The 26,079-nt window shown below is 36.1% G+C and overlaps 1 protein-coding gene across 11 annotated transcripts in view; it reads left to right on the forward strand.

Annotated features, from left to right (window-relative positions):
* Dmd (dystrophin) overlaps nucleotides 1-26,079 on the forward strand; it is a 2,367,748-nt gene that overhangs the window by 868,182 nt on the left and 1,473,487 nt on the right. For all 11 annotated transcript variants that reach the window (XM_063279795.1, XM_063279798.1, XM_063279800.1 and 8 more), the window contains one exon: nucleotides 6,817-6,992. In XM_063279795.1, coding sequence (XP_063135865.1) covers nucleotides 6,817-6,992 — 176 coding nt within the window. The remainder of the gene's footprint in view (nucleotides 1-6,816; nucleotides 6,993-26,079) is intronic.

The following is a 26,079-nucleotide window of genomic DNA, read 5'->3' on the forward strand; positions in this document are numbered from 1 at the left end:
TTACTGCTCAGACTAAGCTATAAGATTTTGAAGGTGATTATAGAAAATTTGATTGTGCTCACATAAAGAACAACGTGTACCTATGGCTTTAACCACTTTTTGGGTCAAAGCTTTGAGAGATTTTAACCTGAAGAAGCTGTTCCATTGTAAAAGATGAAAATATATAGGGGATGGGGTTGGCCCTAATCTTTGAGGGCTATTCTCTTGCATTTGAAAGTTAGCCTTGGTCTTTGGCTTGAAGAATACCTGAACACAAGGTAAGAATATTAAACTTCATGTAAAGACAGTCTAGGACAATATACATTCCTTGAATTGACTTCTATAGAACTTTAATGGATATGTCTTCAACAAATGCTTTTACAAGTGTGCATGCTATTAAGCACAGTTTTCTAAACACCACGACCTAAATGAATGTACTATTATCTTGATTTTAATTGTAAGTATAATTAATATTTCTGTATAGTTAATAAGTAAAACTAAATGTAATTTAATTGATTTGAAACATTATCATAGTTATTTAATTGAAATCATTTATACTCTTTGACAGATAAGTGACATGTATGCTTTATAATTAATGTATATGGTATACTAAAACTTGAATATCTGATCCTTTGATGTAAGAATATATATACCCAGGTAAATGTAAATTTTTTCAGTCTTATTCCACCAGTAATCTAACTTTTTTCCTTGAATAGGAAAATTGATGTAACTAATAAATTTTGATGTCATAATTTGTTTATTTTCTATGCAAAAAGACTACACCCTTCATAAATACTAGCTATAAAATGTTTAATCACTTCCATCTCAGATGGCATATGGTAGAAAGTTAGGTGAATTAGAAAATTAAATGTCATTGCTTTTGAATTTTTGCAGGTGCTGTTAACTAACACAATTGCACAAATTCTATCTTTAATATGATTCCAGAATATATTCTGTGCCTTTGCTTTCTGATATATTTTTGTACTAACAGCAAGTTGAAATGAAGAAAAACTACAAAAACCCGAAGGGACAACTTTATCAAATGAACGCTTTTAATTATTATGTAACATTTTATTTCAAAGTCAAGAATTCTTTCTTTTATGCTGTCCTTTGAGTATTTGACTCTAATTGTTCTCAGTATCCCAATGTCAGTTCCTATTCAGGAAGGTATTTTTTAACCTTAATATTGGTGACAAAACAGAACAGCCATTAATATTAAAAATAAATTTAGTTACCCAACTACTGGCGGTGTTTACCCTTGTCTCCCCTCAAAGTTGCTCAGTATACATTCATGAGATAATATTTTAGATCCTGATCTTAGCACTAAAATAAATTTGTATGTTAAGGTACTGAACAAAGAAATCTAGGTTTGTACCATGTCAAATAAACTGTCTTTGACTACTGTATGTTCAGTACTTGTTTTATTTTGCATAGTTATATTTTAAATGTAGCACTAATCTTACTTCACAAATATCATTGTGATTATCACATTGCCTATTACAGTATAAAATCGTGAAAATGGTGATTTAATTTAGTTGTTTCAAAGTGTCCTATATCAGATACATACTAAGTATTGAACTTATTTGTAACATTATACTATATCTACTAAAATCTTATATATTTTTGATTTTGTTAATTTAGTATGGTTTCCAAAGCCAGAATCTTGGTTTTGACATACCAGTTAATGCCACTTTGAACAAATCACTGACATTTCATTTCACACCGTCAAAATGAAATTCAATAGGGTTATATAATTATTGAGTTTTAAATCTTTAAAATTGACCTTAATAAACAGTACCCATGTTACCCTTTGTTGGTTCAGAGTTCAAAAATAATTCAACTGGAAATGTCATAATGAGATAGTTTGCCTTTAGGATTTAAGAAGTTCATCATAAACTGGAAGTTATTTTGCCATTCTAAGGAAGGAGCTTTCATCTCCTGGGTGATAAACCTGTATAGTAAGCATAAAAATAGATTAAATGGCTCCGATAATCTCTCTTCTGCCAATATTGTCATGATTCTAATGAATAATTATTCATTTAGAATCAATTATTAAAAGCCATGGTAAAACTTGGTATATGACTGTACTGGAGGGTACTGTGGGTGGTGACATCTCTGGACTGGTAGTTTTGGGTTCTATAAGAAAGCAAGCCCAGCAAGCCAGGGGAGACAAGACAGTAAGTAACATCCCTCCATGGCCTCTGCATCAGTTACTGCTTCCTGATCTGCTTGAGTTCCAGTTAACAATGTGGAAGTATAAGCTGAATAAGCCGTATCTTCCCCAGCTTGTTTCTCGGTCATGATGTTTTGTGCACCAATAGAAACCCTGACTAAGACAATGACCAATTGTTCTATGATCTGATTGCATGGATTTTGAAGATTATTATTTTGTTATACATAAGGAATTCTGGCCTACTATTTCAGGGTCAGTGTGTGATTGTTTTCTTATTTCTTCATACCAAAGCAAATAAAATAGTATTACCAGTCATGATGTTGCAGTAAAGATCATATGTAGCCACTGTATGGAACCATCACTTGTGTATATTCTTAAATGCAATTTCACTATTAGTTCATGTTGCTATAATCATGTTCTTTTAAGCCTGAATGAATGTCTATTCAATTTCATAATAAGAATGAAGAAACTATTACCATGATAGAAATTAACTTCATAGTCAAATATTTAATACCCAAATATCTCAAAGATGGAACATTTAAAAATGCTTTTCTTGTTCATACTGTCATATAATCAGAGAACTTATAGATAGTCTTCTCAGGAAAAATATTTTCTTACAGCAGTTATTTATCTTATGCAAAATAATCTTACTTTGTTAATTAATAATATCACATTAAAAAGGCTCTTGGAATTCAAATAAAATTACATTTCCCTTTCAGTATAAAAGCAAACTTAAATTGTTCATTTAGTGTTCTTTTGTACTAGATGCAATTATATTTGAATTTATATTTTAAGCAATTTTAAAACTGTTGCCTTTTTTAATCTTGATATAACCTGTCAGTGGAGTATGTAATTAAAATTGCTCATAGCTCAGTGATTGATTCTGAATGAAGGGCTTTGAAAAGATAAAAGATAACTTGCAATTGGTGTATGTAAGACTTCAGTTTCTCTTGATGTGTGTTGGATTTGTTTTTGTTGTGTTGGTTGTATTTTTTTTGTTTTGCATAACAGCTAATAAAATAGAAGGCCTCAACATATAGTTTGTCCAATGGCATGCATTTTAAATACATACAATCGAGCCAATATTTATAGATGGTAGCTTGTTGTAGGATTTCATTCTTTTGTGGCCAACTTAGAAGATCAAACAATTATCTTGACTCTTCCCAAATTTCTTTCAAAGCTCAGTGAGGGAAAGATGGTACACTAAATGATTCTCATATTTCTCAGAAAGTACAGAAAAGTCTATTTAACAAATCTTGGTTGCAGCAAAATACTTTTTCTTGTGTTAATAGCCAAAAGCAGAACTACTGCAGGCTGGCTTTCTTTGGTCTTGTTGGAAATAACTCTTCCAAATAAATTAGTTACAAAGGGCTGTAATTAACATTCCAGAGATAACTTATGGCCATAATGAAGTGAACACTGTGAGGGAGATAAGTGGAGAATTTAAAGGGAAGGAATATGTTATTTTGTACTTATCTGTCTGATATTGTCTTGCATATGGAGATGATAAGTGTCATGATGTATATCATATGCTATATTAGGCAAATTTTGAACTATGTCTCCTCAAATATGTCTGATCAGAAGGGGATTACAATTCTAAAACAAAACACTATAATGATAAAATTCAGAAACTCATGTATTTAAACATATTCAGTGGCTTATACAGAGAGTATTTTAACTTAAACTTTTTTATTTTTTTATTTTTTATTTTTTTTAACTTGAGTATTTCTTATTTACATTTCGAGTGTTATTCCCTTTCCTGGTTTATGGGCCAACATCCCCCTAATCCCTCCCCGTCCCCTTCTTTATGGGTGTTCCCCTCCCCATCCTCCCCCCATTGCCGCCCTCCCCCCATCAATCACGTTCAGTCTTAGCAGGACCCAGGGCTTCCCCTTCCACTGGTGATCTTACTAGGATATTCAACGCTACCTATGAGGTCAGAGTCCAGTGTCAGTCCATGTATAGTCTTTAGGTAGTGGGTTAGTCCCTGGAAGCTCTGGTTGCTTGGCATTGTTGTTCATATGGGGTCTCGAGCCCCTTCAAGCTCTTCCAGTTCTTTCTCTGATTCCTTCAACGGGGTTCCTGTTCTCAGTTCAGTGGTTTACTGCTGGCATTCACCTCTGTATTTGCTGTATTCTGGCTATGTCTCTCAGGAGAGATCTACATGCGGCTGCTGTCGGCCTCCACTTCTTTGCTTCATCCATCTTGTCTACTTGGGTGCTGTATATGTATGGGCCACATGTGGGGCAGGCTCTGAATGGGTGTTCCTTCTGTCTCTGTTTTAATCTTTGCCTCTCTATTCCCTGCAAAGGATATTCTTGTTCCCCCTTTTAAAGAAGGAGTGAAGCATTCACGTTTTGATCATCTGTCTTGAGGTTCATGTATTCTAGGCATCTAGGGTAATTCAAGCATTTGGGCTAATAGCCACTTATCACTGAGTGCATACCATGTGTGTTTTTCTGTGATTGGGTTACCTCACTCAGGATGATATTTTCCAGTTCCAACCATTTGCCTACGAATTTCATAAAGTCATGTTTTTGATAGCTGAGTAATATTCCATTGTGGAGATGTACCACATTTTCTGTATCCATTCCTCTGTTGAAGGGCATCTGGGTTCTTTCCAGCTTCTGGCTATTATAAATAAGGCTGCTATGAACATAGTGGAGCACGTGTCTCTTTTATATGTTGGGGCATCTTGTGGGTATATGCCCAAGAGAGGTATAGCTGGATCCTTAGGCAGTTCAATGTCCAATTTTCTGAGGAACCTCCAGACTGATTTCCAGAATGGTTGTACCAGTCTGCAATCCCACCAACAATAGAGGAGTGTTCCTCTTTCTCCACATCCTCGCCAGCATTTGCTGTCCCCTGAGTTTTTGATCTTAGCCATTCTCACTGGTGTGAGGTGAAATCTCAGGGTTGTTTAGATTTGCATTTCCCTTATGACTAAAGATGTTGAACATTTCTTTAGGTGTTTCTCAGCCATTCGGCATTCCTCAGCTGTGAATTCTTTGTTTAGCTCTGAACCCCATTTTTTAATAGGGTTATTTGTCTCCCTGCAGTCTAACTTCTTGAGTTCTTTGTATATTTTGGATATAAGGCCTCTATCAGTTGTGGGATTGGTAAAGGTCTTTTCCCAATCTGTTGGTTGCCGTTTGTCCTAACCACAGTGTCCTTTGCCTTACAGAAGCTTTGCAGTTTTATGAGATCCCATTTGTCGATTCTTGATCTTAGAGCGTAAGCCATTGGTGTTTTGTTAAGGAAAATTTTTCCAGTGCCTATGTGTTCAAGATGCTGCCCTAGTTTTTCTTCTATTAGTTTGAGTATATCTGGTTTGATGTGGAGGTCCTTGATCCACTTGGACTTAAGCTTTGTACAGGGTGATAAGCATGGATCGATCTGCATTCTTCTACATGTTGACCTCCAGTTGAACCAGCACCATTTGCTGAAAATGCTATCTTTTTTCCATTTGATGGTTTTGGCTCCTTTGTCAAAAATCAAGTGCCCATAAGTGTGTGGGTTCATTTCTGGGTCTTCAATTCTGTTCCATTGGTCTATCTGTCCGTCTCTGTACCAATACCATGCAGTTTTTATCACTATTGCTCTTTAATACTGCTTGAGTTCAGGGATAGTGATTCCCCCTGAAGTCCTTTTATTGTTGAGGATAATTTTAGCTATCCTGGGTTTTTAGTTATTCCAGATGAAATTGCAAATTTTTCTGTCTAACTCTTTGAAGAAATGGATTGGTATTTTGATGGGGATTGCATTGAATCTGTAGATCGCTTTTGGTAAAATGGCCATTTTTACTATATTAAACCTGACAATCCATGAGCATGGGAGATCTTTCCACCTTCTGAGGACTTCTTCAATTTCTTTCTTCAGAGTCTTGAAATTCTTATTGTACAGATCTTTTACTTGCTTGGTTAAAGTCACACCGAGGTACATTATATTATTTGGGTCTATTATGAAGGGTGTAACTTAAACTTTTGAATAACATGAAACACTCAGATACTCATAGATTAATAATTACTTCATATTGGCCTTCTACTGAAGCTGTAAAAGATGCCAGCTTTATTAAATGGAATTTTATTCTGAACTTTAACTGATTATCATTTTAAATGTCTCCTGATCAAAATAATCATTGTAAAATCAAAATTTCATCTTAAAACTTTATTTAATGTAATTAATTCTTTGTAAAAGGTTTTTCTTTGTTCAAGTGTTGTTTTTAACCTGAAACTTTTGGAAAACTATTAACACATGGATACAATGCCCCAGATGCTAGAAACTGTACTCAGATGCTTTAGTAAAATATATCTTAGTGTTGTGAACATTTTATTTAGTATGTTTTATGATACACTGACAACCTTTTTTGGGAAGAGGTTGTTTTCGTTTTGTTTTGTTTTCTTTCCTTGCTAATGAATTTCCAGTTCAGCCCAGAATCACTGTTTACATCATATTTTCATATTACCTAGCCTTATTGTTTCAGTCAACATAACTTAAGTCAAATAAAATAATTTTATTCAGATTTAGTATGGTGCTGGTTTGATCTGAAGGTCAATCTACCAACAAGCAAGAACAGTTTCTCATTATTTTCCTTCACTACTCTAAGCACTCTTTACCAAAGTCTTTCGAGCAGTGTCTGACCTTTGTTTCAATATTTCTCACAGATTTCACAGGCTGTCACCACCACTCAGCCATCACTAACACAGACAACTGTAATGGAAACGGTAACTATGGTGACCACAAGGGAACAAATCATGGTAAAACATGCCCAAGAGGAACTTCCACCACCACCTCCTCAAAAGAAGAGGCAGATTACTGTGGATTCTGAAATTAGGAAAAGGTAAGTGCATCCAGATTCAGTTGTAAGCAGAAAAACTCATATTCATGAGACATGTTTTTTAGTTGAATTATATTTCTCAAACCTTGAGTATTCTGTAATGTCAATTAAATAGGAGAAAAATAGTAAGATGTTTTAAAATTTGCCCAAGAAATCATTATGTCAATAACTGGAGACTTAATGGAAATACTCTTTTCTGAATTGAAAGAATGTACAAGTAATGAAATGCCATGGCACATTTTAATCCTGAAAATATCCAGTTTTGTTTTGTTGTCTTGTTTTTTTTTCCTTATAAAGGGCCTGCCTGCTTGTTCAGGCATTAGTTTTACATTAAAGGACTTTCTTCTAGTAATGGGAAGTGCAATTTCCTGTAGAAGTAAACCTCTAATAGGTGAGATCTATTCTGCGGCTTTATGAGAACATGATGTCTCAATCTGCACATCCTAAATCAGAAGTAATTACAGAACAGATTTCCTGTTCTTTGATATTTATGAAGACTTATCTTGAAGGCTTTAAAATTTTTAAATGATCTTTTTGTGACAATTCTTTTTTTTTATTAACTTGAGTATTTCTTATATACATTTCGAGTGTTATTCCCTTTCCCGGTTTCTGGGCAAACATCCCCCTCCCCCAGAGTTAGACAGAACAATTTGCAAATTCATCTGGAATAACAAAAAACCCAGGATAGCTAAAATTATCCTCAACAATAAAAGGACTTCAGGGGGAATCACTATCCCTGAACTCAAGCAGTATTACAGAGCAATAGTGATAAAAACTGCATGGTATTGGTACAGAGACAGACAGATAGACCAATGGAACAGAATTGAAGACCCAGAAATGAACCCACACACCTATGGGCACTTGATTTTTGACAAAGGATCCAAAACCATCAAATGGAAAAAAGATAGCATTTTCAGCAAATGGTGCTGGTTCAACTGGAGGTCAACATGTAGAAGAATGCAGATCGATCCATGCTTACAACCTTGTGACAATTCTTAAGTAGACATTAGATATGTTAGGTATTACGTAAATTAATGGAAATACTAAAATATGGCCAAAATACATAAAGGCAGAACTGACATGAATATCATAAAATGGTACAATTTCCATCCCAGATCCATTATTGAAATTTTAAGATTAAGAAAGTACATTGCAATATGCCTTATGTTACTCAGTAGCATATGCTCAAGAATGTATAGAACACTTAACATTAGAATTTGCATATACCAGAGTATAGAAGTATGAGAAGAATATATACCTAAAAATAGTATGTCAGATATTCTTAGCAAAGCAAAAGAAATATCTAGAAAATTATTTGAATACATTATTTGATACTTTTTATTTCATTCATTAATGACATAATTTGATTTGAAAATTCCAAACTGTTTTGGGCTTCTTTATTTTGAACTTTTCTGTTCTGCTGAGCTGTCTAGTACAGTAGTCTATAAAAAGGACAAGAGCCAGCCTATTGATATTTTCTCTGTGAGTTATGAATTAACAATTAGTACTTATATACTTATTAACATTTTATGTGTATGAGAGTAAGTAGTCTGTGGATGGATGATATGTATACATATTCTTCTTGGTAGCATGGACATGTGCATGCCACAGTGCATGTATGTATGGGAGAGGACAATGTGGGTGTCAGTTCTTGAATTCCACTTTTGGAGGCAGGTTTTTGTTATTGTTGTTGCCTTTGTTCACCATCCCATAGGAAACTAAAAAGTGAGCTTCCAGAGATTCTTCTGTCTGTGTTTTGAGTCCCACATAAGAGTACTGGTATTGCAGATGTAAACTATTATAACCACTTTTTATGTGTGCTGCATAAATTTGAAATCTAGTTCCTATGTTTTCATAGCAAGGGTTTTCCAGACTGAGCCATCTCTACATCCCTGATATTATATTTTAAGGTGTTAAAATAATCATAAGAACAATACTTCATGACTTCTTATTATAAAACTTTCAAATGACAGGGTCTTCATTTAAATCACAGTCCCATTTATTCAAACTTTTATCATCTATGATCCTTTCACATGACAAACTCAGGTTCTTTAAAAATAATATAGCTATAATTCTATGACCCTTCAAAAAACCTATTTGATACAACAGAAATGAATTTGCCGCTCTTTCGTCTGGTCAATTGGTTCGCAAACTTTTAATAACATAGTGCATCCATTTTAGGCAGAAATTCCATAGTCTCATCACTACAGTAATAGAACTATTCACTGATGGTGAGGAAAAATTATGTCAAAAATAAATCAGTAAGTCTTTTAATTTGCCTTCATTTTTTCTAACAACATTGTCACTAATATACTTAATGTCATGTTAAATATCTATCTATAGAAGAAACTTAGTAGGCTCATCACTTTTGAGTTTATTCTTCACAGTGATTGTAATGTCTTCAGAAACAGCCTTATACAAACAGAAGCAAAATGAGTCGATCCATTCCAGTCCATCTTCAAAGATGTATTTCTGCCTCTTGAACTGAGATTGTATTTGGTTTGAAATTTATATTTTGATTAAATACTTTCAAGAAAGAATGTGTAGTAGAAGAGTAATTGGTCACCTAGTTGTCTTTGATCATATGTGGTTATTTTAAATTACTATGTTGAAAGAATAAATGGGAACATACAGATGATTTCAATAAAACCCAGCATTAGTGGGGATTTTATTATATTCTTAGAATAAGATTCTATGCTTTAACTGAATAACTAATTTTTCCTGATAACTTTCCAAGATAGTTATAGGCATTATTAGTTTTATCCATAGCTACAGAGTGCCTGGGTTTTGATTTCAACACAGACTGCATAGCAAAATATCTCTTCAGTAGGTCAAAGATTAAGGTACTATTATGTCATGGTTTGCGTAATGCTGTCTAATTATACTTGTTGTTGCAGAATAATTATGCTTAGCAGTAGTGTGTACTCTCCAGGTGTCTTGCTTTGAACAGGATAATTATGTAGACAAACTATATAGGACTCTTCAATGATGAGTTTAAACTGAGCAAAGAGCAAAAGAAGCTTTCTGAAGCAATTAAGTTCAGTAATTGATAAATGTTTACTGTATGGAATGTGATTAAAGAAGTTTCATGAAATGATAACTTTTATGTTAGCCAGTACCTGTCTCCGATATTTGAAACAATTATATTTCACTGTGCACTTTGTACTTGTGTTCTGTTAATTGCCCTTCTTTAAAAAATGTTCTTGTTCAGCATCTATGACTAACTCTAGTTCATCTCCTGCCTAATTTTGTCCTAATTCTTATGAAAGTGCTGCATAAGCCAAATCCCTTTGCTTTAGATACTCATCTCAATTGTCCTCTTTCATGGATTTATGGAATGGCTCCCAAGTCATGTTGCTTCACATATGAACTCTACCCTCAGATACAGATGCTGCAGTGGCAGTATTTCTACATCTGAATCCAGTCAGTTTTTAATTTCTGTTGCTATCATTCACATATATAGTGCACACATATTTTAGTTGTACTATGTGACCTCTATGTCCAGATGAGTAGCAAATCTTGGAAACAAGTTTACCAAGGTTTGAAAGTTGCCCGTTTTAATTACTAATATGTGACCGCAGAAAAATTATTTAAAGCCTTATTCGTGTGCTTCAATAGTTTTTACATTGTCATGCAAAATGAAGATGAAGAAGTGCCAAGTCTGATGCCAATGAGGGAATAGACTGTCAATAAATGCTAGGAGATTTTGTTTGTTAAATGTTCATGGAGTTGATGGTTCTTTTGAGAATGGTTGTAGTAGTAATTTAGAGGTTAAGTGGTGATAGTGTTCGAGTTATTGGTGGAGAATGTTAATGTATAGAATTTGGGGCAAGAAATCTCATAATAAATATCTCAAACCTAATGACTATATAATAACCTTATTTTCCCTTTTTACTATTTTAATTTTTTTATTTTTAAATTCCAGGTTTTATTCCCCTACCGGTCCACCTACCGAGGGTTCCACAACTCATACCTCCTTCCTGCCACACCACACTTCCCCCGCCTCTCCCTCTCCACTCTCCACAGACCTTTAAATTTCCTGGGGCCTTCAGTCTCCTGAGGATTAAGTGCATCTTCTCTGACTGAACCCAGACCCAGCAGTCCTCTGCTGTATGTGTGTTGGAGGCCTCATCACAGCTGGTGTATGCTGCCTGATTGGTGATTCAGTGTCTAAGGGATCTCGGGGTCCAGGTTACTTGAGACTGCTGGTCCTCCTACAGGGTTGTCCTCCTCCTCAGCTTCCTACAGCTTTTCCCTGATTCAACTAGAGGGGTCAGCAGCTTCTGTTTGTTCGTTGGGTGCACATATCTACATCTGACTCAGGTGCTTGTTGGGTCTTTGGGAGAGCAGTCATAATAGGTCCCTTTTTGTGAACATCCCATAGCTTCAGTAATGGTGTCAGATCTTGGGGACTCCCTTGAGCTGGAATCCTCTTTGGGCCTGTCACTGGGCCTTCTTTCCTTGGTTTCTTCTCCATTTCCATCCCTGCATTTTTTTTCAGACAGGTCAGATAATTGGCTGTGGGAAAGCCATCGTATCCCTCACTTGATGCCTTGTCTTTCTACGAGAGGTGGGCTCTACAAGTTCCCTCTCCACACTGTAGGGCATGTCATCTAGGGCCCCCAAACCTCTGAGTCCAGAGATGCTCTCACTTATCAGGACTCTGGTACATTCTATAGAGTTCTCCCAACCTCCATCTAACCAAGGTTACCTGTTTCCATTTTTTTCTGCTGGCCCTCAGGGCTTCAGTCCTTTCCCCCCACTCCATACCAAATCATGTTCCCATCTTCCTCCGCCCCATCCCCTTTCCCTCCTCTGTCCCTTGCTCCCCCCTTGTGATTGCTTTCTTCTCCCTACCAAGTGGAACTATGGAGTCCTCACTTGGACCCTTCAGCTTGTTGACCTTTTTGAGTTCTGTGGATTGTTTCTTGGGTGTTCTGTACTTCTAGGGGCCCTAATATCCCCTTGTTAGTAAGAACATAACATATATGTCCTTTTTGGGTCTGAGTTACCTCACTCAGGAAGATATTTTCTAGTTCCATCCATTTACCTGCAAAACTCAGGATGTCTTCATTCTTAATAGCTGAGCAGTATTCCATTGTGTAAATGAACCACATAATCTGTATCCACTCTTCTGTCGTGGGACATCCTTGTTTTCCTTTTTAAAACAAAAATTCCCTCCTGAATTCTCTAGTTCACCTGACCAACTACTCTTATAAAATTTATCATTTTTGTATTTAATTATCACACAAGTATCATTATTTAAGTCACTTTCTGATAATTATTCCTGTATATTCTATAAACCGAGCAATTTCCCTTTTTCTTATGTAATTTTCTCAGTTTCCAACTAATTTTCTTAAGATTATTATATTCTCAATTTTCTTCTGTCCTTTCCATCTGGAAGTAAATACTTATTGATGTAATTGCCATCATATGAAAAAAACATATATTGATTTTACAGATATCAAACATTATTCTTATTGTCCTATCAACTTTATACCTAGCATTTCCCAAATCTTTCATTTCAAATTATTAAGCATAATATATTCCTTTTTGGTTTATGCCCGTAAATTTTCTGGTCACCAATCACAATAAACACCACTTAACTTTGTGCTGCCTTAATTTTACTTGTACCCTGTTACACTAGGTATATAATAGCTGGAATACCCTTTTTTACGAGTCAGTGGAACATTTCAACTAATGAAGTAACTTTAATTTAACATTACAATATCATTTAATATTTCTACCTAGTTTCTCATAAAATTATTCCTTTTGCTGGTTTTATAATTTGTTGTATTTATTTTAATATCTTTTAAAAATTTTATTAAAAATAGATTATTTTTTCATATAATATAACTTGACATCAATTACCCCTCCCTTCCTATCTCACAGGTTCTACCTCCTTCTCCTTCAGATTCATTCCCTCTCATTTCCCTTTCAGAAAAGAGCAGGCCTCCAAGAGGCAGCACCAATACAGGACAAAAGAAGATAAAAAAGACAAGGTGAAGGCCCTTATACCTAGGTTGGGACAAGCAAACCAACAGAAGGAAAAGAGTCACAAAAATAGGCAAAAGTGTCATAGATACATACACTCCCATTATTAGGGGTCGCTCAAAACAGCAAATCAATAGCCATATGATATTTGCAGAGGATGTGGTACAGACCCAGGTAGACCCCATGATTGCAGCTTCAGGATCTGTGAAACCCATATGATCCATGCTTAGTCGATGTGGTCAGCCATGTTCTCTTGGTATCTGACATCTTCTCTGACTCTTATAATATTTCCACCCCCTCTTCTGCAGAGTTCCCTAATTTTTTTTAGTGAAGAGAGAGAACTGGTCTAGAACTCAAATTCAGATACTCTTTTCATATTGTCTGGCTGTGGGTCTTTACACAAGCTCCCATGTACTGCTAGAGGAAGCTTCTCTGATGATTACTGGACAAGGCACTGATCTATGAGTATAGCAGAATATCATGAGAAATAATATTGATTTTTTTGTGGAGGTGATGTAATCCTTGTTGTTTCAACCCTAAGTTTCTTTCTTAATCCAGTGTCTGGTTCATAGACATCCAGCCTGTGTAGAACATGAGATACCTCTCATGTTGTGGGCCTCATGTTAAACCAACATTGGCCAGTCTCATAAATTTTGTTCCCCCATTGCCCCAACACATCTTGTAAACAAGAAAGATTTTATGTGAATGCTGGTGTCTAGGTTTCTCTTTCCATTGCATTCAGAGTACCATCTTGTGCCAATGAGATGGAAACATGGGGGTTAAGGCTCCAAGCTCATACTATACCAGCTCAAACACTCTATGTTGAATGAGGTCATTGAAAGTTGTCATCAGCAATGGGGCCAAGCTGTCAAGTTTCTGTCCTGGGATTAGCTTGGATTGTTTAGGAATCTCCACAGGATCTCCTTGGCTAAAAACTCAAATGAAGTTAACCCAATCCCATTACTGGAAACCTTGAGTGGCTACAAAAGCTGGCTAATTCAAACTCATACCTTTTTACTTGAAGTCCTCACTAGGGTCATCCTCATCGATTCCATGAAGTCGCCACTGCACTAGGCTCTATATTGCCACCTCCCCTTAATTCTAGCTGTCTCTCTCCACATTCTATACTTCCATTTCCACTAGCTGATCTTCTATTTCTCATCCCCACATTTTCTGGCTTACCTGAAGAATCTTTTCTACTTCCTCTTTCCAAGGAGATACATGTTTCCCCCTTAGAGCCCTCCTCTACCAAACCTCTCTGGGTCTCTGGATTGTACCTTGACTATCATTTGACAGCTAAGGGTTATTTCTAATTGCATTTATTTGTCTTCAAATTTCATGAAAATATTTTAAAGTGGCTGAGTAATCCTATGTGGTGTAAATACATCTCCTTTTCTGTATTCATTCTATATTGTTTCCTACTTCTGATTATTATTAATAAAGCATTTAAACAGAGTTGAGCAAGTGTTTTTGTGGTAGGGTAAAGCAAATTTTGGGCATATTCCCAAGAGCATTATAGCTGGGTCTTGAGGGAGGTTAATTCACAATATTCCAAGGAACTATTATATTGATTTCCATAGTAACTGTATAAGTTTGCACTCCACCCAGCAATGGAGGAGTGTTTGCCTTCCTACAAAATTTTACCATGAACTATCCCTTTTGTTATTGATCTTAGCCATTCTGAGAAGTATAAGAATCTTAAAGTAGTTCTTATTTTCATTTCCATGATGGCTATGCTATTTGTCTATTTAGGATTCTCTGTTTATATCTGTACCCCATTTTCAATTGGATTATTATTATTATTATTATTATTATTATTATTAATTATTTTGGATTGCATCTCTTGAGTTCATATTTAGTTATCTATTGGATATGGAGTCGGCAAAACATTTTCTCATTCTCTATGCTGCTGAAAGCTTAATGAAGTCTCATTTATTAATCCTTAATCTTAGTGCATATATTATCAGTGTTCCGTATAGACAGTTGTCTACTGTGCAGCTGCATCCAAAACTATCCCCCTCTTTCTCTTCTATCAGGTTCAGTGTGTCTCGTTTTATGTTGAGGTCTTTGGTTCACTTGAACATGAGATTTTTGTGATGAATATGAATATATTTGCATTCTTCTATATTGCAGACATCCAATTTGACCGGCAAAAATTGTTAGAAAATGCCTTCTTTTTTCCAGTGTGTATTTTTGGTTTCATCAAAAATCATATGTTCATAGGTCAGTGAATAGATAACTGGGTCTTAAATTTAATCCCATTCTTTTTATGCCAATACCATGAGGTTTTATAACTATAGCTCTGCAGTACAGCTTGAATTCAGGGATGGTGTTACCTCCAGCAGTTCTTTCATTGGTCAGGATTGTTTTAGCTATCTTAGGCTTTTGTTTTTCAATATGAAGATGAGAATTATTCTTTTAAGATCTGTATAGAATTGTGATGTAGTTTTGATGGGAATTCCATAGAATCTGTAGATTGCTTTTGGTAAGATGACAATTCATACTATGTTAACCCTACCAATCCATGATCATGGGAGATCTTTCCATTTTATGATATCTTCTTCATTTTCTTTCTTCAAAGCCTTGAGATTTTGATCCTACAGGTCTTTTAATTATTTGGCTAGAGTTATCTAGATATATTATTTGACACTATTGTGAAAGGCATTTCCCTGACTTCTTTCTCAGCCCATTTGTCATTTGCATAATGATAAAATATCAGCTGTCAGAGTTCCCTGGTAGAAATTTTGGTGTTGTTTATGTATAGTATGATATGCAAATAATGATAATTGACTTCTTCTTTTAAACTTATATTCCCTTGATCTCTTTTAGTTGTCTTATTTCTGAAATTTCAAGTAATATATTGAATAAGTATGGAGAGATCTATGTTCACTTGAACATTATTTATGAATAGACTCTAAGTTATCTCCACTTACATAAAATAATTAAGAGATTTAAAGCTCAACATTGTATTTCTTTGTAGTTTTCTTAATTACTTATGGTACAGTTACTTGACACCTTAGCAATTATTATTTCTACATTTATAGAACCCTTAAATTGTCTTCTTTACATTCAGATTTACAAAAGTGTTTTTTCCTCAGTTTACATTGTAATTATTTTCAACACTGAATTATCATATAGCTCAGTCATATTATTTTATGATCAGTGTATGGAACTGCGAATATGTTTTAAATAGCTATAATATCTAGTTTATCAGCATTTATTTAGTTACTTCCTAATCCTTTAGCAATTACTTAGAGTTTTCATTTATAACTTTCATTTATATTTTTGCATCAACCATGTGAAACAAATAGAAAATTGAATAATTCTTAAGAAATCTCATTTCAATAAAGTTTATCTTCCAAAAGTGACATCTTTGAAAGTTAGCATCCTGCAGTTCAAGAGCAATATTAGAGGCACCTAGAATGCCTAAATCGATCTGGTAACCCATTTTCATAATTGCATAAGCAACCAAATAATATATTTTTGTTATTTCTTTGTGCCTGTTTGCACATTAAAATACATAAATGGAATATCCTCTAGACCTATGGTATTATTTTCTCTTTGTTTATCATTCATGCCTTTTTTCCTCATTTTTTTTGTGATCTTTCTTTTAATGTTACTGCTGCTTGAATTAAGTATTGTCTATCCCATCTCTGGAAAAAAAATACATAGGAAGAGATAACAACTCTCCAGTTTTATAAGGTTTATATTTCCAAATATATAATTATATAATATTAATTATATAAATATTATTTTAGCTTTGATTCCCAAGAAAAATCTGGAAAATGTACATTAAATCATATTAACTTATGTGACAACCATAATTAAATAATTACTGTGTTTGTAGACTTTTGAAACTTGTTATAGGTGATAAACTGAGCCTAAAATATCTGGGCTATTGGGCTTGGTATGACACATTTGATCCTTATTTTAGCCCAACAAAGCAAAGATCACTTGCTTCTTTTGGTCTAAGGGAACTAGCCATCTCCAGGGTTATAGGTTAATTGGGGTCTGGAAAGGTTAAATAACCTGCATAGTGTTGTAAAATAAGGATTACTGCTGACTCTCCTAATTTCGACTACAGTGTCATGATTTTAAATAATGCTTTTATTCCAAACTATTATCAAATCATCTTTGTATAAACTCAAATGTTAGCTAGGAAAGTAAGTTTTTATGAAGAATAGAAACTTTTCATATATTTTCATAAATTCAAAATACAACTATTCATCTATTCATTTAATGTTCATAAAAGTTATTTTGCTAAATATATCAAAGATTATCCCATAACTATGTTGTGAGTAATGGAATGATGGGAATTTTGGATGCACATATACTAAGGATTATTTACAAGTGGGAATACTCAAAGTACAGTGAATGATAAAGCAGCCTCATGTCACAATTAATTTTTAATGCAAATGTGTTGGCTTTTTCCAAGTCTGGAAAATCATAAGTTCTCTGCTGGTAGGCTCTAAAATCTTTCTCAGTATCCCCAGGTTATTCCGATAAACCGTGAAGTTTGAGACTTTCCTGTATGAGCATTTGTTTACACAATTCAACTTACATCAAAATAATTTGTGAAGCTGTGAAGACTTCCTGAGCAAATTTTTTATTAATTTTATTAGATCCTTCAGAATATTTTTCATTGAATTTTGATTATATTCAGCATATTCCTGTCTCTTCTTTGATTTATTCTTCTTTTCTGACAAGTCCAATTTAATGCCCCCTTCTTTTTTAAAAAGCCATGACTACAGTTTGTGCTGCCCATATACTTTCAGAAGTATGGCCTTCATTGGAGGGTGGTCAGCTCATCAGAAGTTATATATTTGAAGATCACTGACTGTCCTTCAACTTTTTAAAATTCCATCCATTAGATCTAGGAAAAATACACACAAATTTTAATTTCAAACAAATTCCCAGGTGATGGTAGGGCACTAATTCTGATCCCACAGTGTGAAAATTAGTTCACTAGATGGAACACTAATTCCATTACAACTTAACTTGTAATTTTTTTTCCTACAAAGGACACAGGTTACTCTAGGCTAAGCTATGATGTCATTGTTTCATCTTGGGACACCTGCATTACATATTTTTAGAATGGTCTATTCAGATGACTGTTTCATCCACTAGATGTGAAGATTCTCTTTGCAGGAATCAAGTTTTTTACTTTTGAGCGGATGTAGAAACTTCTGTAAGCCATATGTCTAAAAGGTCTTTTTTTAACAGGGTGAAAAATTCTGAAATTCTTTTGCAGAACAGGATATCTAGCAGACAATATTTATTGTTTCCAAGTAATTAGAAAAACATCTTTCCTTAAAGGAAATGACAAATATTTGAAGAGATGGCTATATATGTACATCACCCTATGTGAAAAACACTAAATGTATTCAGGTATGAAAATGGTAAATTATATCTACTATGGGGAACTGCTATAATAATGGGGAATGGCAGTATGATGTAGTACTGTAACTCCAGAAACTACTTAAATAAATACAGCATTAGAATGCATACAAACAATGTTACAGATGTAAGCTTTAGCATGGAGTTTTGTTTGTTTTACAATTGAAGGACAAATAGACATTTTTATTTATCCCAATATAAGTGGAACCAGAATTGAGTGCATAGCCCATCCCTCATCACAAAAACTGTGATGCTTTACTTCCAATTCTTCCTTTTACCAGCTTATTTTTTGCATCAGGATCTAAAACTGCTCTCTACAGAGTCACCAGAGAGCTCCTTATGCCAGCTTGAAAGGTTACTCTTCAGTTCTTATCCTTCTTGACCTTTGCGCCATGCTTGACAGTGATTATTAGTCCCTTTCCAAAATTGTCGTGCTTTCAGTTTCTAGAATATTGTGCTCTCCTATTATGTCTCCCCGCAGTCCCACCCCATTACGTCCTGTCAATTTGCTTTTCTTATACCTTTAAGATCAGTTTTAACACTTCAAATTTTCATTTTATTTTCTTCTAATGAAGTTTTCATTTCTTGGATTTTATTGCTTATACACCTATCTTTCTTTTTTTGAGACAGAAATAAATTTATTGAAATTTGAAAATATAGTGAGACTTACAAGGATCTGTGTCCTGTGTGTATAATTTGGTTCTAATTTAAAGATACATGGCCATTCATATCACAACTTCAGTAATGTAAAGGAGCTAGAAGAGTCCTCTTAGGTTTAACATTGTTGAATAATACCAAACCATAATTATTCAGATATTTTAGTCCCCTCTTTTTCCTTCTTCCTTCTGTTCTTTTATCTTTTCTCATTCTCTGACATTCCCTTCCTCTTGCTTCAATGCAGAGAACTTGAGTAGAATGCAAGATTTATATAAACAGGATGAAGAAAAAAGATATTCTTTAATTGTCGCTCCCACCTCGTCCAGCAAGGAAGACGCAACACCGTCGGATCCTTCTTAACAGCCTTTATTGCAGGACCACCTCATTTCTGATACGGGGACCTCAAGCAGCAAGAGCGCTCGCCTTATATAGACAGCAGGCTGAGGCTATGCTAATTGTCCTTCAGGGATTGGTGGAGCAGGAATCACCTCATTAGCATGGTACTGCTCCCTCATTAGCATATTACCAGCCAACCTATGCCAGGTGCAAAGACTGTGCATGCGCAGTACCGTTGTTCACCACAGGAGGGGGCCCTACATTTAATAACTAAGGTTGATCTTATTCTAGATGATTTTTAGTCTTCAAATAATATATCCTTTACTTAATCTTAATAGCATTCAATGAACAATACTTATGTTTTTGTTTTTCATAGTGAATATTTTGATTAATTGGATAATTTTTATTTATATTTCAAATGCTATTCCCTTTCCCGGTTTCCCACATATAAGCCCCCTATCCATCCCCCTTTCCTTCTTCTATAAGAATGTTTCCCTCCCCGTCCATCCCCCCTTCCCACCTTACCGACATTCCCCTACACTGGGGGTCTAAACTTGGCAGGGTCAAGGGACTTTCTTTCTATTGGTGCCTAACATCCTCTGCTACAAATGCAGCTGGAGCCATGGGTCAGTATAGTATACTGTATAGTGTTTGGGTAGTGGTTTAGTCCCTGGGAGGTCTGGTTGGTTGGCATTGCTGTTCTTATGGGGTTGCAAGCCCCTTCAGCACCCTCAACTCTTTCTCTAAGTCCTCCAACTGGAGTTCCTTTCCCAGTTCATTGGTTTGCTGCTAGCATTCGCCTTTGTATTTGAAATGCTCTGGCTGTGTCTCTCAGGAGACATCTATTTCCAGCTACACTCACCATGCACTTCTTAGCTTCATCAGTCTTCTCAAGTTTTGATGGCTGTATATTTGTGGGCCACATGTGGGGCAGGCTCTGAATGGCCATTCCTTCAGTCACTGCTCCAAACTTTGCCTCCATATCCCCTCCTATGAATATTTTTGTTTCCCTTTTAAGAAGGAGTAAAGCATCTGCACTTTGGTCATCCTTCTTTAGCTTCATGTGTTCTGTGGATTGATCTTGGGCAATTTGAGCCTTTGGGCTAATATCTACTTATCAGTGAGTGCACACCATGTATGTTTCTCTGGGATTGGGTTATCTCACTTAGGATATTTTCCATTTCCATCCATTTGCCTATGAATTTCATGAAGTCTATGTTTTTAATAGCCGAGTAGTACTCCATTGTGTAGATGTACCGCATTGTCTGTATTCATTCCTCTCTTGAAGGGCATCTGGGTTCTTTCCAGCTTCTGGCTATTATAAATAAGGCAGCTATGAACATAGTAGAGCATGTGTCTTGGCTGTTTGTTGGAGCATCTTTTGGGTATAGGCCCAGGAGAAGTATAGCTGGGTACACCTATCTTCTCACTTAATTGGATCTTATAAATCACAAAGTAATACTACTAGTTCATCATCTGCCCTGATGTTCAGACATATATATATCAAACAGTTGCTAGTTATATACATTTGGATTTCTAATGAGATTTCTGTGGTTTTTGGGTGTTTGTGTGATGCATTTCAATATTTTTTTAATTCTTTAATCTTTTTTTTAACAGTCCAATCTTTTTCCCCCTTCTGGTTTGCCCTCTGACAGTTCTACATCACATACCTCCTCTCCCCATCTCCAAAAGAATGTCCCCAATACCCCATCCCTCACTGCCACCCCACCAGATCGCTAAACTCCCTGGGACCTCTAGTCTATTGAGAGTTAGGTGCATCTTCTCTCACTGAGTCAAGATCCAGCAGTCCTCTGCTGTTTATGTGTTGGGGGCCTCAACTCAACTGGTGTATGCTGCCTGGTTTGTGGCTCAGTGTCTGAGAGGTCCAGATTATTTGAGACTGCTGGTCTTATAGGGCTGCCTTCCTCCTCAGCTTCTTCTAGCTTATCCTTAATCCTACCACAGTAATCTTCTGTACATTGGTTGGGTGTAAAGATCTGCATCTGACTCTGTCCGCTGCTTGTTGTGACTCACTTGCAGTACAGCCATGTTAGTCTCCTGTCTGTAAGCACACCATAGTGTCAGTAATAGAGCCACGTCTTAGGGCCTCCCCTTAAGATGGATGCCAATTTGTGTCTGTCACTGGACCTCCTTTCTCTGAGTCTCTTCTCTATTTTTGTCCCTGCTGTCCTTTCAGACAGGAACAATTCTGAATCAGAGTTTTTGACTGTGGGATGGCAACTCCATCTCTCCACATGATGCCCTGTATTTCTACTGGAGGTGAACTCTACAAGTTCTCTCTCCCCCATGTGGGGCATTTCATCTAAGACACCTCCCTTTGAGTCTTGAGATTCTTTTACCTCCCAAGACTCTGATACATTCTAGAGCCCCGTCTACTTCATACCCCCAGAGGTTTCCTGTTTCCATTCTTTCTTCTGGCACTTAGGACTTCAGTCCTGTTTCCCACACCCAAGAATTTCAAATGCAGTTCTGTGCTTTAGATTTTGTAAGTCTATGAGATATCACTCACATTGTAGCCTCAAAGATTAACTGTGTCTGTGAAGCAATCGACAGTGTTCTCTGTAACTGCCACATCACCAAATTCTTTCCAAATGTACTTTTTAAATTTTTTTTTCCTTTTTCTTTTTTTCGGAGCTGGAGACCGAACCCAGGGCCTTGCGCGTGCTAGTTAAATTATTTTAAATGTATGATTTTTCTCTTCAACGCTGCCTTTTCCCTAGTTGTTTCCTAAATTTATTTCTGCATGAACTTATAATTCCTCTACCTCTGATTTTGTTCTTTCCTGTCTACATGTTTTACAGTCTCATGGAAGAATATTTCAAAAGAAACTTTGAATAAGATATGGACATATCTTTGCCCATAATTCTTGAAATTAATATCGTGGGGATCCCTTTATGTCTAATCTCTGGCTTCATCCCCTGCCCAGTGTTGTTTATAGATGCCATAACTGTGAGAATAAGTGTGTTGCTCATTCACTATATGTATGGAATTTTATATTGAGAGGCAGAGCAAAGGACTGGCTTTGTAAAACAGTGAGATTTGTTTTGTATTTAAACTAAAGTTCATACAGATGTTCACTAAAAAAATAGTAAATGGATTAAAAGAGGTCATAATGCTGGGAAGGAGCATTGGGGCATTAAGGACATGTCAGACTTGAATGACTTTCCACATTATACTAGATAGTTTCTGAACCCTGACTAGAAGTTATTTAAACTTTAAAGACCCACACCATAAAAGCATGTTGAAGTCCTTTAAACTCAGTGAGCTTTCACGCTGTGAATGTTTAAAGTTTAAATTGCCTCCCATAGGGTCCAAGGCACAGTCAGTATGTGGTACATTCTTTGACTAACCCTGTAGGCAGTATGAGCCACAGCTATTCAGGAGGGAAGTGACAGCAGCATTAGTTTTCATGCTAACTTTGCTATTTATTCAGCTAGGATCTAATGGATCCTCATGATTTAGGAATGTGTAGGGCTCTGGTGCCAGGGTGCTCTTCACAGCAATCTCTTGCATGGCTAGGTTCTCAGGTTCAGGTGAGGTGGAGAGAACTCAGGGAGGGGGAACAGCTTTCTCCACCCCCAGCTAATGGGGCTTCTCCTTTCTGCCACTGCTGCTTGGGTTGCTCATGCCAGGCTGGGCCAGCAGGAGACTGACTAGACAAGGAGGGGTGCAGTGGAGCTCTGGACGTGATTTCTGGAGAGGAGAGCTCTTCCCCAGGTGGGGGTGTTAAAGCTCTCATGACAGAAGCTCTCAGATGATGGAATAATTCCTGCACACCTTTAATTCTGAACACAACACTTCAATACAGTTTTTTTGGATGGGTCAGTGTCTGACAGTGTGTATTTCCTATTGGTTTGGCCTGAGAGCTTGGGATGTGGTCCTTCTTCTAAGACTGTCTTGAGCCTATGTCACCTGTGGTCACATTCTCACCTGTGGAGGAAGGGCTTGAGGTTTTGCCCTACATGACTGAGGTCTGTCTCAAACCTCTGTACAGGGGTCTTTGGTGGGGGGATGGTGTAGCTACGTGAGGCACTGAGATTCTGGGAGACTGGGAACCACCCTGCTGTCCCTTTCAGGGTATCCTAGGGATTCCACCTATCTCAAGCAGGAATCAGGGTACCTTTCACCACTACCTGCCCCACAGGAAAGCACTCTAGTTGCTATCACTCCAAAGCATACTAAGGTGTTCCCCCAGGATGCTTGCATTCTAGCATAAACCCAGCCAAGGAGCAAGAATTACCTCTAAAATATTCAGATGTGAGGTACAAAAAGATTACTTCTTGTTCAATAGTTGGACATAGTAAGTTCATGGGGAAATGCTGAGTATATAGTTAAAAATACAAGGAAATATTGATCACAGATTAATGGAAAATGACAAATCAAACGAAGGGGTACCACTTATATATGTAATTCTGTGAGTTTGGGGGAGAATATTTTATCCAGTGAAATAAAGAAGAAAGCTGGTAATAACATTATAGAGCAGAGTGACTTTCTGTTGTGAAAACTAGTAACTGCTAGATTTTAATCTGCTTGTCATTGGGAGAACAGGATTTTGAAAATAAAACATTATGATATGGCTATTTGGGCAACAGTACTACTTTAAAATGATGGCTCAGCAAGTACACATGCTTGCTGCAAAGATGAATGTCCCATGTTCTGGGTCATGCAATCAAATCACTTCTTTCATTTTCACTCCCTCCAGTTCATTTGTGTAAAAATTACTCCCAATCAATGGAACTACTAGATGGGAAGAGATAATCCACTTCTACAATTTATCCTCTCACCTCCCTATGTGAACTGATACTCAAATTCCACTGCAATTCAAAAATTAAATAAATCTATTTTTTCAAAAATGTCTGGAGAAGCCATCCATCCTACACTATACAAAACAGGAAAAAAAAGTAATTCTTTTAGGCCAAAGGAACAGAGAAACATTTGGGGGATTTGTATAGAACAGTCTCTCCTTTACAAATGTTCAGCTTAGCTCCAATAGCCAGTATGTAGTAAAAAGTGGCCAAAATGTCGACAAAAATGATGATCATGGATCTGTGCCAATTATTCTTATTTGAATAAAAAGAGGTATGAGCATATGTGTCCCATGGGACCTTGTGATAAAAATTAAAATGGATGAGACTACTTTCCTATGTTTTTCTCTTTGTCTTAGCTTTCCTGTTTTAGGGTTTTGTTTTCTGTGGTTGTTTTGTTTTACTGTTGTTGCCCTTAACACCTAACTGAAACATGTGAAATTATGCTGACATGCAAGGAGGAACAGCAAGGCATGATTTAGTTCCTGCAATAACTGATGGAAGAACATGGTTTATATAAGCCTTATATGCACAAATTAATATTTATCATAGTTGTTTATAGCTATGTGTAAACTAAAATGAATATTAGCCAAGGTTCCATATGAGAAACCAAATTATTTATGTTTTCACTTAAAAGCAATCTTTTTCTTCACAAAAACATACAATTTGGTTAAAAATCCTTTCCCCTTCTTATCCTGCCTTAAGTTAGTTTATTTTCCATCTAGCAAGTCTTAACTTGTATAATACATGGATACAATTACAGGGACACAGAGATAATCCATTTATTTATAAACTGTTTAAAGATTAGGTAAATCAATGACTCAGGAAACATAGCTTTGGTTACAGAGTACACAAAACAGCACTGTGGTGTTTGCATTACGAATATGTCCCTGCATATAGAGACGTGTTTAAATTATGTTACAATATTTTTTTGGAGTTTTATATGTGTTAGGATTTCAAGATGCTTTGTTTTACAAAATGGCTTAAAGCATTTTAGCTGTATATCTGAGGTTGTCTTACCTATATGTTCTTTGTACAGAATTTTACCTTTATCTTTGAACATTTTATGTTTCTGTGTAAGAAAGCCTCCAGGAAAAATCCATTTGTCACCATATTACTATTATGCAGATAAGAAATTGAAAGAGAAGCTAAAGAGATGCCCATGTCTGAAAGGGAAGGGGCTCCCTCTAGTGATTCATATCTTTTTACAAGGTCATTCTTAGCTTTTCCAATTTGATTTTAAAGTAAATGCTATAGTAGTTTCAACTGAGGCATGTTGTATTGCACCAGAATAGATTGGTTACTATGACAGCGTGTCACGTATTCATCTACCACATAATAGTCATGTTACCTATTGTTAAGGTTATGTTTGCATATATTTGTGTTTCATAGGGACTTTATTTTTTGTGGAATTTTTTATTGGATATTTTATTTATTTACATTTTAAATGTTATCTCTTTCCCCTGTTTTCCTTCCGGAAAACCCCTATCCCATCCCACCTCCTGCTGCTTCTTCAGGAGGTGCTTACCAACCCAAACACCCATTCCTACCTAACCACCCTGGCATTTCCCTACACTGAGGCATCACAGGGCAAAGGGCTTCTCCTACCATTAATGCCTGACAAGGTCCACCCTTTGCTACATATAGAGCTGGACGCATGGGTCGCTCCATGTCCACTCTTCTGTCGGTGGATCAATCCCAGGGAGCTTAGAAGTTCTGGTTGGTTGATATTGTTGTTCTTTCTATGGGGTGGCAAACCCATTCAGGTTCTTCAGTTCATGCTCTAACTCTTCCAGTGAGGACCCTGTTCTCAGTTCAATGGTTGGCTGCTAGCATCCGACTTTGTATTTGTCAGACTCTGGCAGGGAAGGCCTCTCAGG

This window comes from Rattus norvegicus, chromosome X (genome assembly GCF_036323735.1).
Source record: "Rattus norvegicus strain BN/NHsdMcwi chromosome X, GRCr8, whole genome shotgun sequence".
Taxonomy (NCBI): domain Eukaryota; kingdom Metazoa; phylum Chordata; class Mammalia; order Rodentia; family Muridae; genus Rattus; species Rattus norvegicus.